Source organism: Tenebrio molitor, chromosome 8, assembly GCF_963966145.1.
Source record: "Tenebrio molitor chromosome 8, icTenMoli1.1, whole genome shotgun sequence".
Taxonomy (NCBI): Eukaryota; Metazoa; Arthropoda; class Insecta; order Coleoptera; family Tenebrionidae; genus Tenebrio; species Tenebrio molitor.
The window spans coordinates 19004543-19018355 of record NC_091053.1 but is presented as its reverse complement, the minus strand read 5'-3'; the positions used below and the strand labels follow the sequence as shown (position 1 = coordinate 19018355).

Genomic DNA, 13813 nt, shown 5'->3' with positions numbered 1-13813 from the left:
TACGTCATTCTTATTTCCATTAAGAGTAATAATATTCTTGCAACATTTCACTGTCTACTCTAATTCTTGTAACTATGGTGGACAGTGACATTATTTCAGCGTTGTACCCTTCATACATCGCTCAATTTTTAATCGGATGTGCTCCATTTAAAATATCAAAAAGTCGCAACGGTATCAAAATCACTGAGCGTAGAATCTATGACCGTTTGACAACAGTACTGGTGCTAATGGTCATCTCTTTTATCTGCTGCCGCTACTATGTGATGGATTTAAAAGATTTTAACAACAACAGTTTGCTCAAATTCATGACTACGAGTTACTTTGTTGTTGTGGGTGGATTAATCACAACAAATTTTATTTCCACGAGGACTAAAAAACCCGCGATTGTCAAATTGTGGATGGAACTTTACGAAATCGACAAAAATATACGAAGCACTGGTATAAAACTGAAATACAGTACCATCAAGTGGTCTTCGGTGAGATTCTTATCACTAGGATTTAGCAGTATCACTACGTACATGATATACTTGCTAACGAGTCAAAACTTCAAAAACAGACTCCAAGGTTATGTGACATACGGATCGTTGTACTTGGGAGCTCTGCACTACATATCTTTCACTTGTTCTTTTCTAACACTGATTCGAAGTACTGTTGAGATGACGGAACAGTTGTTGAAGAAAGTTGACAATGTGCTCGTTTGCAAAAGTACCCAGAAAGTACCGCTGTCGAAGTTGATGATTCTACACCAACAGCTCTTCGACTTGTTGCAACTGATTGGTCAAGTGTTTGCCACACAAATTTTGCTCTCGTTCGCGATCAGTTTCACGCTGATTACCTTCCAAAGCTATAGTATTTTGTGTGCTGTTCATAATCACAGTCGATATTTGAGGTACTCCTTCGCTTCGATTATTTGGATTGTTGTTGTCACCGTAGACAAGATGGCAGTAACATTTGCTTGTCACAAGTGCATGTTTCGGGTAAGTTTGAAGTGTTTTTGGGAGTGTTCTATTTTTCGTAATTTTTCAGTCCGCTTGTATAAAACAGGCGTTGGGAAAATATGTTGCTGCGCACTCGGGGAACAAAACTCTCGTCAAAGAGGTAAGTTTTACAGTAGTAGATATTACATTCCGTGGTGTTGTAAATTCTGCAATAACAAAGAAACAATTATATTCAAAATGCATATAATATTTTCAAAATTATTGAAAAATTAAAAAAAAATGCAAAAAAAATTATTTAGCAAAAACGATTCACCAAGTTTTTTTTTTTAATTTTGGAATATCTGTGTTAAAAGTGTCAATAAACCTTTTTAGATTGCGAAGACGCAATCAAAAAGGCTGTGTCTAAAGCTATATGTATACTGCGTGGCTCAATGAAAAGTATCCACCCGAATTTTCTTGAAAACTAACGACAAACATGAAAAACGCCGAAACAGGACAATTTTGATATCGATAGAGAGCCACCCTATATAATGTCTAAAGGCGGGTTTCCACACGCAAATATTACTGGCGCCAGTACTATGCCAGTTTAACGGCGCCAATGTTACTGACACCAGTAAGTGTTTCCACTGATTCACAATTAGTTTTCAACTGGTGGTGCAAATTTTATCTTTACAAGAAAAACAAAAGCGTACATGATGGGTTCCATTTTATGGAACCAAATAAATATATCAAATATTAATTGATTTTAAGGTTTATTTTTTTAACTAATATCCCGTTTCTGTTTGTCTTTCAATAATTTACTTGGGTTCAGCACCGGTTTTGAACTTTGCTGACGCAATGATTAGTGGTGCCAGGACTTCTAGTCTGGCAGCGATAGTGAACAGACCTGTTTAGTAAAGAAGTGCAGAGATTACTAACGTAAACAGCGACGAGTGAGTGAGAGGTGATAAGCAGAAGCCAGCGGGCGAAAATGAGAGGGCATGCCGAAAGTAAGGAATGAAAGCAGCACTAAGAGAGAAAGAGAAGAGGGTAGGACATCTGAAGAAGGCACGAACCCATTCAGAAAGAGTTCCAGAACAGATTTCCAAGTAGAAGCGAAGAAGGAATGAAAGAAATAATTGGAGAGATAGAGAGGATACGGCGGGAATAAGAGAGGAGAAAGGAATTACCTAGCGGCAGTGAGAAGGGAGAAGCGAGAGCTAAGGAAAGAATTAGCAGCAGTGAGAGAGGAGATGAAAGGAAGAGGAGAAAAATGGCAGGCGGAGGAGGCAGATTGAACGAAAAGGATGAAAATGATAGAGGAAAAGATGGAACAAAGAGAAAAGAAGGGGAGGAAGAATTATGTTATAATAGACGGAATAGGGGAAATAAGAGGAAATATAGAGAGGGTGTGGAAGAATGGTTAGAAAGGGAGATAGGGGTGAAGGTAAACGTAAAGGAAGATAAGATGATGACAAAAATAGAAAATTGGGAACAAAAGAAGGGCATTATACTAAATAAGAGCAAGTTGAAAGAAAGAAAAGGTGAGAAGATGTATATAGATGACGATTTGACAATCAAAGAAAGGAAAACACAAAAGAAGTTAAGAGAGATGGCTACAGAAGGGAGAGATAGAGGATAGATAAACGGGAAATGGTTTATATGGGATGAGAGAGAAGAGAAACTGAACAAAAATTTTTTGAAGAAGGAGAGAAAAGAGAAGACGAACAGGCGAGAAAAGGTCTAAAGAGAAGGTGAATAAAAAGGTAGATGGATAAAGAAAATGGAAATTGGAAAAGAAGCACAAAGGGGAAAGTCGCTACTGAAAGAGTACAAAAAATGGAAGGTCAAGGGGCAAAAAGAGAAAAGAAAAAGGGAAGAGCCGCCGGGGGAATAATAACAGGGGTGAAATTGGGGATTAAAGAAAAGCGACAAGAAAAGGGAGAGGAAGGATGCATGGAAATAAAAGTTCATTTAGGGAATAAATGGTGGAAAATAAGGACAATATACTGTAAAGAGATGGAGACAACAAGAAGACGTGTCGAAGACGAAATGAAAGAAATCAGGGAAATTGTATACTCTTGGGAGGGGACTTCAATGGGAGAATAGGAGAAAGAGGAGCAAGAAATCGGGAAGAGGAGAGGGGGATGGGAAAATGCAGAGGGGAAGAGACTGATGGACGAATGGATCGTAGAAAATGGACGGGAGGGAACGTGAACAAACAAGGGGACAAAGAGGGGGAATGGAGCTATTTAGATAGCAGGGGGGAAACAATGATAGATTACAAAATAGTGAACGAAGAAGTATGGGAAAGTGTAGAAGAACTTAGAATAGGAGAGAGAGCAGAGTCGGAAGCGAAGGGGAGGGAAAGAACAGAGAAGGAGAGGGGTGAGGAATACGGATGAAAATAGTTATTTGTACAACGTACAATGTACAAAGTCATACTTTTTTTCATGAAATTACAGTTTGGTTAACGAGGGCGTAGCCCGAGTTAATCAAGCGAATGAGTGAAAAAAAGAGACTTTCATAACGTGTTGTACACGCTATTCTTTTGCTTATTGTTGTAAGTTGAGAAATTTGGCCTAAAAGGATTTATGAAAACAGAACAAAAATGAAACAAAAAATAGGTATGCTTTGACAATCATCTTCAAGGAGATGGAATAAAATGATGCAAAAAAAATACTACTTTTACTACGATTTTTCGTTTAAAAAAGTGCTACTTTCATTACGATTTTTCGTTTAAAAAGTGCTATAGTTTGTCCAGCGAGAAATTGGTTGACGAAAAAATCACTAAATTCTTCGTAGACAAAGTAGTACCCAGCGCACGTAAAATTTGAAATATATCCTTCAAGCAGTAACATTTTTGCCCTGAAATTATGCTCCAAGTAATGTATTGTAGGTCATCTTGTGGTGTTGGGTTAATTTAATACAATTTAACATCTCCAAATGTCTCACTGGACAAAGTATACTTTCATTACGATATGCAAAAAAGGTTATTTTTGGAGGTGTTATTTTATGTTTAGTTATGTGTATGTGCATTGTAACTAGGAATCCAAAAGCCCTCAGGGAAAAATAAAGCACTCGTTGATTAATGATGCCAATTGAGTTTTCGTGTTTTCACATACTGTCGTGAGCAATAAATTTTGGTCATCAAGGTCATTCTTTGACGCAACGGAAAGTGTGAAACGGGCATAACCTCTAATAAATTTTATTTGTCTTGTCTTGTCAAGATCTTGTCAACTTTTTGGAAATCCCAACTGGGTTGCCACCCTAGCTTCTGAGTCTTCTGACACATCCGTCTCTATCAGCGAAATAATTTTTACTTTGTTAAAATACGATATCGGGGCCATAATTTTGAATGTTTAGAATAAAACTTTGACAATTTTGTTTTTGATTGACGTTTTATTGACATTAGCTGTAATTAAGCAGGCAAAATTTTTAATTTGTAACAGTAGCGGGAAATTTCAAAATGACCTTGACGACCAAGATTTAATGCTCGCGACTGTACATCCAAATTGGTGGCAGTCGAGTGGCGCCAATAATCTTGGCATGCGGAAACTCGTTTTAAGATGATCAAAGGATAATCCCTTTTGGAGGCAGAAAACAATTTTATTATCAGTTATCACAATGTTCTCCACTTTTACAGCTTTATTACGACAAATTGTTTTTGTTTCGCCCAAAGATATAATTAATTTCATTCATTCTTAAAATATGTAGCTCTTAATTTGTTCAAGAGTACGCAGAATTAGAATCTTAATTCATTATCATTTGAGTTGACATAGGTCAGTCGAGCAAGGCGTTTAATCTATCCTTCATTAAGAAAGTAATTCTATTCTGAGTATTCAGAATGGCTGTAATAATTGTAACAATCAACTAATGACAAAAAATGACCTAGTTGGAATATGTGTCGGTGGAAATGATATTTCTACAAATCATTCCACGAAAATGAGCACCCAGGGTGTTATCGCCGCGCTTTACCCTCTACACATTGCACAATTTCTGATGGGTTGTGTATCAATTAAACTCCCAAGAAACAACACTAATTTCAAAATTATCAACAGAAAAATGTATGACTACACCGCGTTCGCAGTAATCTTCATGATGATTACTGCCTACATAATTTATCGACAACACAGACCAGAAGATCTTGACGAGACCACTTTGGCGAGATTTATAAATCTCCTCTACTTTCTAATCGTTATCGGATTCCCTTCGATCAGTTTTTTCTGGACCAACTTCCAAAAGAAATCAACGGAGAAGTTGTGGACAGATCTGGACAAGGTCGACACAGAGATAAAACATTTGGGAATTCAATTGAACTACAACTACATCAAGAACACCTCGACAAGATTCTTGTTTCTGGGTATATGCAACATCCACCTTTACATAATCTACATGGTGGTCAGTCAGACCTTTGTGGACAAATTGCAAGGTGGCATTGCATACGGATTGCAATATTTCGCAGCTTTGAATCACATGTCCGTCGTATGTTCGTTTGTGACGTTGATCCGAACCATCAGTCACATGCTCGAAAAACTAACAAGAAAATTCGAAAGGATGCATGAAAACTCTGCCATACGTCGAGTTCTAGTGCTGCGAAAGATCATGCGCGTTTACCATGAGCTTTACGATCTTCACAAGCTCGTGAGCAAGATTTTTTCGGTGCAGGTTCTTCTCTCTTTCGCCATAAGCTTCGTTCTTCTCACGTTGCAGAGTTACAACATTATGTGTGGCATTTACAATGACACTCCATACTTCAAGTATTCGGTGATGGCATTGATTTTTGTTGTGGTTATAACGCTTGAAAAATTTATTATTACTTTTTGTTGCCATCAGTGTATGTATCGTGTAAGTTGGAAGGGGTTTTAAAAGGGTGAGGGTAAATATTGTTGTTTTTAGAGTACGGTCCTGCGGCATTTGCTGGGCAAGTTCATCGCGATGCATTCGGACGATAAATATCTTAAAGAGGTACAAATAACTTTTATAGAAACAAATTAAGTGCACACTCTAAACCCATTCTATTAATACGTAATTATTAATTAAGATTAATTACAATTACAGGTGTACCTATCGGTGTTCATTTAAATTTATTAAAGTTGGCGTTGAAGAGGCGATTGTGAACGCACCACGGATCGATTACAGATCAGATTACGGATCAACTGTTTCAATATAACCTCACTTTTTGCGTTGTTTGTGTTTTTACTCTTTAGAGTTTAGACTGACAAGTGGTGCATTCACAATCGACTCTTCAACGCCAACTTTGAGAATAAATTTAAATGAACATTTCCAGATTCTTACATAGTCAAGTTAATAAGATAATTTATAATGTTGTAATTTGAATTTACAATTCCAGAATTTTTATTTGTTTCTATTGAAACTGCAGAAATTATTTTGAAAATTAATTAACTCGACTTTTCCAGCTAAACGCCTTTGGTTTGCAACTCCTCCATGAAAGTTTTGAGATTTACGCCGGAAATATGTTTCTGATTGATTTGCCAATTTTTACATCGGTATTTTATGCACATCATTTGTACAATGGATTATTATAAATACATTTTTACAGGTTTGTGGCACCGCGACAACGTATGTTATCCTGCTCTGGCAAACAGATACCGGAGTGGATCTGAATTATTCCATGAAGAAAGTTTTTGGGGTATTTTAAAATGGTTGGTTCTTCAGTACTGATGCAAAATATAATAAAGTAAACGCCATATGTATAACGTAATCTCAAAACGTGTGTGTATAATGTAATAAAAAGTAAAACATACTAGTAAACCTATTCATTTAGTAAACACTATTATTAAGGGACTTGTACTGTTTTCATTTCATATTGACATAACAGTCATAAGTGTGAAACCGCCCTTCCTACATTTAAACTTATTTAGACTGATTGTTTTATGTTATAAAAAATTTTCAAAATTTGAACAGTATTTTGAATTAGTATCTCGTATTGTCAAATTAAAAATTTTAACACGTTAAACAACCGACAAAAACACAACATGGAAGTAGCGCAAACTTTTCAATAATTTATTTAAACAAAACAACTAGGTTGCCATGGTGACCATAGCACTCCCGATCTTTGAAAATATCCCAATTTAACTATTATAAAAAAATAAGCACAAATATAATTTCAAGATTATTTATTAAAGAAATCATAATGAGTCGCTTTTTGTGCCGGTGAGTGTATTTCCCACTATGAGCGTCAATTTTTAACCTATAAAGGATTTAGTATTTTGTATTCGTGACATAAAAAAAATTAAATTATTACAATCGGAACTCTTGCTACCGGTTTCGAAATAACGCCGTATTTTTGTCTATCGTTACTCCACTAATAATACCTACTGCAAATCCAAGATTGAGATTATAATTATATTAGGTATTCCAGAAATAGGTTTACAACTAACGGAACTTGTTGCTGCATTTACCGCAATATCAGTTCTAATATGATAAAAAAACAGTTCATAAACACTAACAGAAAAATACTAAAAACCAGAAACACCAAACAGAACTAGCATCAACTAAATTAATAAAATGTTTGTTATTAAAGTTACTTTTAAACTGTGAGACTCTTGACATTGCACTATGACAACTTCACTGAGTTCATTACATTTGTTTGTGAGGTTATGCTTATTTAGTGACATTCCCCTCTGAAGTGGCGCCGTGGAGATCACAGGCACTAAAGCTTCGCCCAGGCAGATGTAGGTATAGTGAAATATGTCAATCATCAAGACGGCGAGGATAATAACTCTAATATAGTCCTTTTTTTTTTATTATAGTCCGATGAGCTTAGTCCGAATCAAGAAGTCGACATGACCTGCGTCTGCTTTCGACATTTGACAGCAGTGCATGGTTCTATCAATATTTGAAAATTTATTTAGGCAACATGAGACAGATATCATAACAAATTTCAGTTTTTAAGATTTTGAGTTGTGTTCTTTCGTGCTTTGTTGGTTTTTCTGCAAATTCATTCCTCCGTTTTAATTTTGTCTCAAAAAACCGCTCCCTTCAGGATATTTGATAACTATTTACATACTTATCAACTAATAGGTCAGATATATTAAAAATTGTTGAAAACAGCACTAAACAACCACGTTTAGTCTCTTTCTTTCTTCCTAGGTTTTGTTTCGGCAACGCCATGAATTAGTTTACCCCCTTACCTGTTAACTTCCAGTCTTGCAAGTTTCCGCGCAATTCCAATATTATTTTTGCTATTTACAAATTCTGTAAATGAATCTGTCCATATGTTTTTCGTTGGCATCATACGGAGGACATTTCAAGCAAAATTAAACAAAACTATCACAAATAATGTGGTTAAAACGTAACCTAAAAATTTGACGTCGCTAATGTAATAAACGTACAACTCGTGTCTTGCTCGAATCACACATGCTAAAGCGAGATGCATAGTGGGACATGCTTAATACAATACGTACAAGAATTCAATAGTTTGTTTACATTATGTTGAAAAGAGATAGCAATATGATAGTTGTTCTGCTTTTTAATTGATACATCGGACTATAATTAAAAAATGGACTATAAATAACTATGAACGCAACGGAGAGATAAAAAGTGGCACAATATTTTTCCTTTATAATCTGCAACATTTAATGCATACTTTTTACATCCCATAAATTCTTTGGTTATGTTCGTTCCACAACAAGATTCAATTTCGCGGTATTCATTTTTGCTTTTATTCCACGTTTTCGATTTTTGAATTGGCCGTTGGCATTCTACCAAAACTGAATTTACATTCAATTCTAATAAATCAAATATTGGTCGCAAGTACGCAATTTTGTTTATTTTTTCAATTAATACACATATCTACTTAAATGCAACAATTTTATTAAACCAAGATTTGCATTACACTCAAAACAAATAATTGTAAAAACGAATTTTTCTTAGTTGTCAGTGTCAAGTAGTAACAATCTTCGTCCATTGAATTTGTTGTTTTGTCACAAGTGGCTCCATGAAGTGCTTTAAAAAACACACTATAAACATCTACGGTAGGGTGACTGTTCTCGCTCCTACTATAAGTATGAATAAAGTGCGTCTATCGATATTTTAAAACAACCTTTTGATTCCTTCAGTGGTTTTTGCCCGCTAACAAAGATTGTTGTAAAAGTGGTGATTAACCGATCCTCAATAATCCGCAGGTACCATCGAGAGTTTTTGTTACAGGGTAGGTAAATAATCCCCTAGTAATGAGACCATCATAAACGACCCAAAATGTTAACTAGTGTTTAAAAAGTCGTTTCAAAATATCGATAGACGCACACTACGATGATGTCCCAAGCGTCCTTTTTAATAAAATCTTTCCTGGGTCTCAACTTCTTAAGACGTTTTTTGATATTTTTCGTAATGTTTTTAATCCTGTAAACAATTAATATCGAGCGATCAAATTAATTTGTAATCGAATCATCCATGAATTTGAATCCGTATGTTTTTGCAATTGATAAATCGAGATCGAAACTGTGTTTCAAGCTGCTTTTATTGGAGCGTGGAGTTCAAGTAACGACATACGATTTCGCATTCATGGATAACTCGATTACAAATTAATTTGATCGCTCTTCATTTGTTACACACAAATAAATACAGTCATTTAAATAACGAACTAAGTTAATGATAAAACTGTATTGCTAAAGTGGAGAGTAAATCGAGTAACGAAAAGAGAAACAACACGGTGCTTATAACATGTGCAATATTGCGTAATATTTTAAGCAATTTTATGAAATATCAGTTTTGGTTTCTTGAAAAACCTGTTAATTTTTAATAAAAAAAAATTAAAGAAAATGTACCTAGTTTAAGTAGGTACCTATATTACATACTTTTGCATCGCCTCCATCTTCATGCTCCTCCTCGTAAATGACGTTTTTGTGGATGCGGTTATACTCGTAGGCAATTATTAAAATCACAGTGGTAACCTTCAGGTAACGCTAAATAACTATATGATGCCAGAAAAATATTGTTCTAAAAATTGTGCGAAAAATGTAGCTACTAATACAGTAATTCACACTTTATCTTATCAATAAATCGTGACGATTGCGAATTTTTGATAATACTTTTTTCGATTGATATCAAAATATCCCCATTTGAGTGGTTTTTAGAATTACATATAAAGTGTGCGTTCTTCTTTGGTTTAAAATGGACTAATCCCATTTAAGAACCTCTTTTCAGATTTTTTCCATCGTCTTTCCTTTTCTTTTAATAGAGCTGAGACATCGAGTTTCGCTCACCCTGTACTATTGCGGCCAAAAAGTTTCGTCCACAACTGTCATTCCACTCACATATGCTCTAAAGCAGCCTTTAGGAACGAATAACCTCACTTCACATGTTGGCATATTGTGTCAATGTTCTTATGGGTGACAGCACGACCTGCTAGACGACAGTCAGAGTGTCTATAGCGGCCTGGGCGTAGACCGAAAAATCCTATTCTCATGATTTTCAAGCAAAACACATACAACTACAGATAAATTGTAGATAAATTTTATTAGATAAAGATAAAATTACAAACAATTAAAAATAACACAGATATATAGTATAATAGATTAGGTTATGATTTTGAGTACAATAGGTACATACAATAGGTATATAATAATACAATATTCTTTCTATTTTGCCCCTTAAATTTAAAAAAAGTTTAAAACATAATGCTAGGAAAATTATATTTGACAAATATAAGGGTTGGTAACGCTGGTAAATAGACGAACAATTGTAAGTTTTGAATTTAAAGTGTCGTGAAGTGCAGTGATCACGTAGCAACAAATCACTATGAGTCACTGCCAACATTAAAAATTTAAGTAAATATTCCTAGAACGCGTATCGATCGAAAAGAGCTCCTTTTCGAAATCCGTTTGAGTGTTATACTGACTGTGTTATAGGTGCAAAATAGAAAAAGTATATTTTTAAACTATGTAATTAATTTTTTCCACTACTAGTCTCAGAAGGCTTCATTATTGACTCTCGAACCGACCCCAGAAGTAGAATTTCTCTCCCAAGGTTACTATTAACCTAGGTGAACAGTGAACAGCCGTCACCTAGCAACGAAAGACTTTCGTCATGACCTTCTTCACCTTGGTGTATAATATACCTATTATTTCCTACTTGACAGTGTCAAATAGGAACCACCTTTGCGCTTTCAATTTGTGCCTTTTGCCCAAGTAACTCCTTGAAACGATTTAAAAAACACAATATGATCACTAGGGTGCTTATTCCTATTACAGTTATGATGTCCAGAGTGTCCTTTTTGATAAAATGTTTCCGAAGTCTGGACTTCTGCAAACGATTGCTGATAGTTGTGATCATATTTCTAGTTCTGGAAACATTTAACATTTGTTACACACACATAAATAGTCATTTAAATGGCGAATTAGCTTATAAATAAAAATTTATAGGCTGTAGAGTAACACAAGGAGAAACACAGTAGGTACCTAGATTATAATAACATGTACAAAATTACCTAACATTTTAAGCAATTGACAACAAAGGGTAGATGTCACCAATTTTCAACAAAAAAATATTTATTTATGTACTTAATTACATAATATGTAAACAATATTTTTTTGTATTTTCACAAATGATGTATTTTTTGTAACATTTATTATAATCTAATTTCAGTGTTATTTATTCAAGAACAATAAATTTAATTGTGCTGTGATTAGATGTGTTCATCGATAATTTGGACTATTGTTACTACTTAGGTATCTTGGCGCGGCAACCCACTGGAGTACCTAATAAACTAACGTGATCTTCACGTGATTTTCGGGGAATGGTTTCCTATTGATTAAGGGGCGTGCGTTAAGAAGTAAATTTTCATCCAAAAAGTATTAAGATTTAAATATCCAGCACAAAACTAAAATTTGCCGACGCAGTGTAAATCAGGCTTTTCATGACGTTCCTATGAATTATCACGTGAACATTTCGTGATCACTTCAGTGGTTCGCCTCGGCAAGTATAGGTTGAAATTCAATACCAGTTTAATTTCTTGAGTACCTATATTACTTACTTTTGGGAGTTCTCGGTGGTTTCCATGTTTATTTTAAATGGAATTATTACATTCACAACTCTTATTTCACAACGACACCTTCCTCACAATGCTAAACAAGTATCTACTGAGACGCAGGAGCCAGAAGGTAGCAGGATAACGATAACGATAACGAATACTGATAATAACCGTTGAAATATTATTTCTGCTCTTAAATCAAATTGTTTTTTCCCTAACCTAAATCGTACTTTTCACCTCTGACAGGACAAAATTCGTGAGTTATTGATAACTTAAGATTACTAAAGAAGAGAAAAAAAAATGGTATGCAAAAAAAAAAAATTGCATTCATTCAATTCTTGCTTGCAAAATACGTAGATAGTATAACGCCCGAAATATTCCACAAATGTGCAAAACAAAGAACCCTTTTTTACTTTTACAAATATTTACAATAATTTAATTTTTGCTACTACACAATAGTAATAGTACTATTACTATTTTCTCAGTAGGATCACGCATTTTTTTAAACAAATCCCACTTCGAATCAGACGGATGAATGCCGCTCTAATGAAGCTATTTTCCACCTTTTCTAACCTCGGGCTTCGGGCTATAAAGTTATTCGGTACTTTACCGATTTTGAAGTCAAACATTAAAAAAGTTCCCCGCATAAACTGTATCATTGGGCGGAGTTCGCGTCCCAGTTTGTTGACGGCACTCTCATTCACCGGCCAATGAGCGGGCTTCTTTGCGCCGTCTTTAGCCCCACCTTTCGTATAAATATGTGACACCAGCCCATATTCCTACCGAGTACTGTGGCCAAGCGCCTAGCGCGCCACTTTACATTCGGGAGGTCCCGGGTTCTAACCCCGGTGCCGCCTGACCAGGTGTGGGTTTTTTTCAGAGGTTTCCCCACACCATCACATCGTGGTATGTCTCATATCACAGATAAGGCGAATGCTGGGGCAGTATCAACCTCTCAGTACCTACCACCTTCCTTCCGCACCCATCCTCACCGTACCCATCCCGAATCTTCCCGTCAGTGTGGCTGAAAAGGCTGAAAGCCTCAGCAGCCCGCCCCCCTCCGGGGGGGAATGAAAGATGTACCGTTTCCTTTTTTTTTCCATATTCCTTCATTTTCGTTCACGTTCTGAGCGTGTTCGTTTCGTTCAATTCTCTCCTCTCCCTCCACGAAAAAGACTACGACTTCGTAAAAGCTGGACAATTTGACGATGCTCTTCTTCGAGACGACCTGCATTTCGAAAGATGGGATCCAACCGGCTCTTTCCAGAGTCAGTCCGACGTGAGCCATCGCTCCACAAATTCGACAGTTCGACCGCTCCAGAGGGCCGGTGGTAACAACAAGAGTAGGTAAAAAAGAAAACTATACATAACGCTTTTAATAAGGAGCGAATTCTTCTATGCAGCGCTATTGAGGTAATCTTTTTTTGGGTACACACGGTTCGCGCTAATAAAAATTTCCGTACCAATTCGAAACATTTGAAAAAATAATTCTTGCAACTTTTTCATAGAATATTTATGTCAATCGGCAGATCGATAGATTTTTTTTAATCAGTAGGGTTGGCAACACTGCGCCCTATTCGTGAGACTGAAAAACGAAAAAATAACCCATAAAAACAACTAATAATTGGATCGTTACCTTCTTCAGGTCTGTTGAATTTCTGACGTCATGTTTTGAATTAATTTCGTTCAGCTGGAAAATCGTACAAATTATTGTCACGAATATACCGAGTGACTATAAATGATTGAAGTAAAATTGTGGATTGGCAACACTGATGCAGTTGGTAGTGCAAATCTTCTCGTACATCATATGTGAACAAGGAGGTTAAAGTAACTTACTTTAACCTCCTTGTATGTGAATCATTTCTATTTAGGTTAGGTTAAGTCACGAAGTACAGTCGAT

At 35.7% G+C, this 13813-nt stretch overlaps 1 protein-coding gene and 1 long non-coding RNA gene across 5 annotated transcripts; one reads left to right on the top strand and one right to left on the bottom strand.

Moving 5' to 3' along the window:
• Nucleotides 1-74: 74 nt before the first annotated feature.
• Nucleotides 75-6684, top strand: LOC138136806 (putative gustatory receptor 28b). Its single transcript, XM_069056119.1, has 4 exons — nucleotides 75-977; nucleotides 1027-1098; nucleotides 6338-6427; nucleotides 6481-6684. The coding sequence occupies exons 1-4, from the start codon at nucleotides 75-77 to the stop codon at nucleotides 6577-6579; spliced, it is 1164 nt and encodes a 387-aa protein (XP_068912220.1). The 3' UTR covers nucleotides 6580-6684.
• A 2052-nt stretch (nucleotides 6685-8736) lies between these two features.
• On the bottom strand, nucleotides 8737-12069 carry LOC138136801 (uncharacterized). 4 transcript variants are annotated; one of them, XR_011161432.1, is made up of 4 exons: nucleotides 11917-12069; nucleotides 9740-11226; nucleotides 8986-9284; nucleotides 8737-8938 (listed from the first exon to the last, which is right to left on the bottom strand). It is a non-coding gene; the product is annotated as an uncharacterized lncRNA (long non-coding RNA). The 4 variants fall into 4 exon arrangements; XR_011161430.1 differs by having other exon boundaries at nucleotides 8737-9284; nucleotides 9740-9855; nucleotides 9926-11226; XR_011161431.1 differs by having other exon boundaries at nucleotides 8737-9284; nucleotides 9710-11226.
• Nucleotides 12070-13813: the final 1744 nt, after the last annotated feature.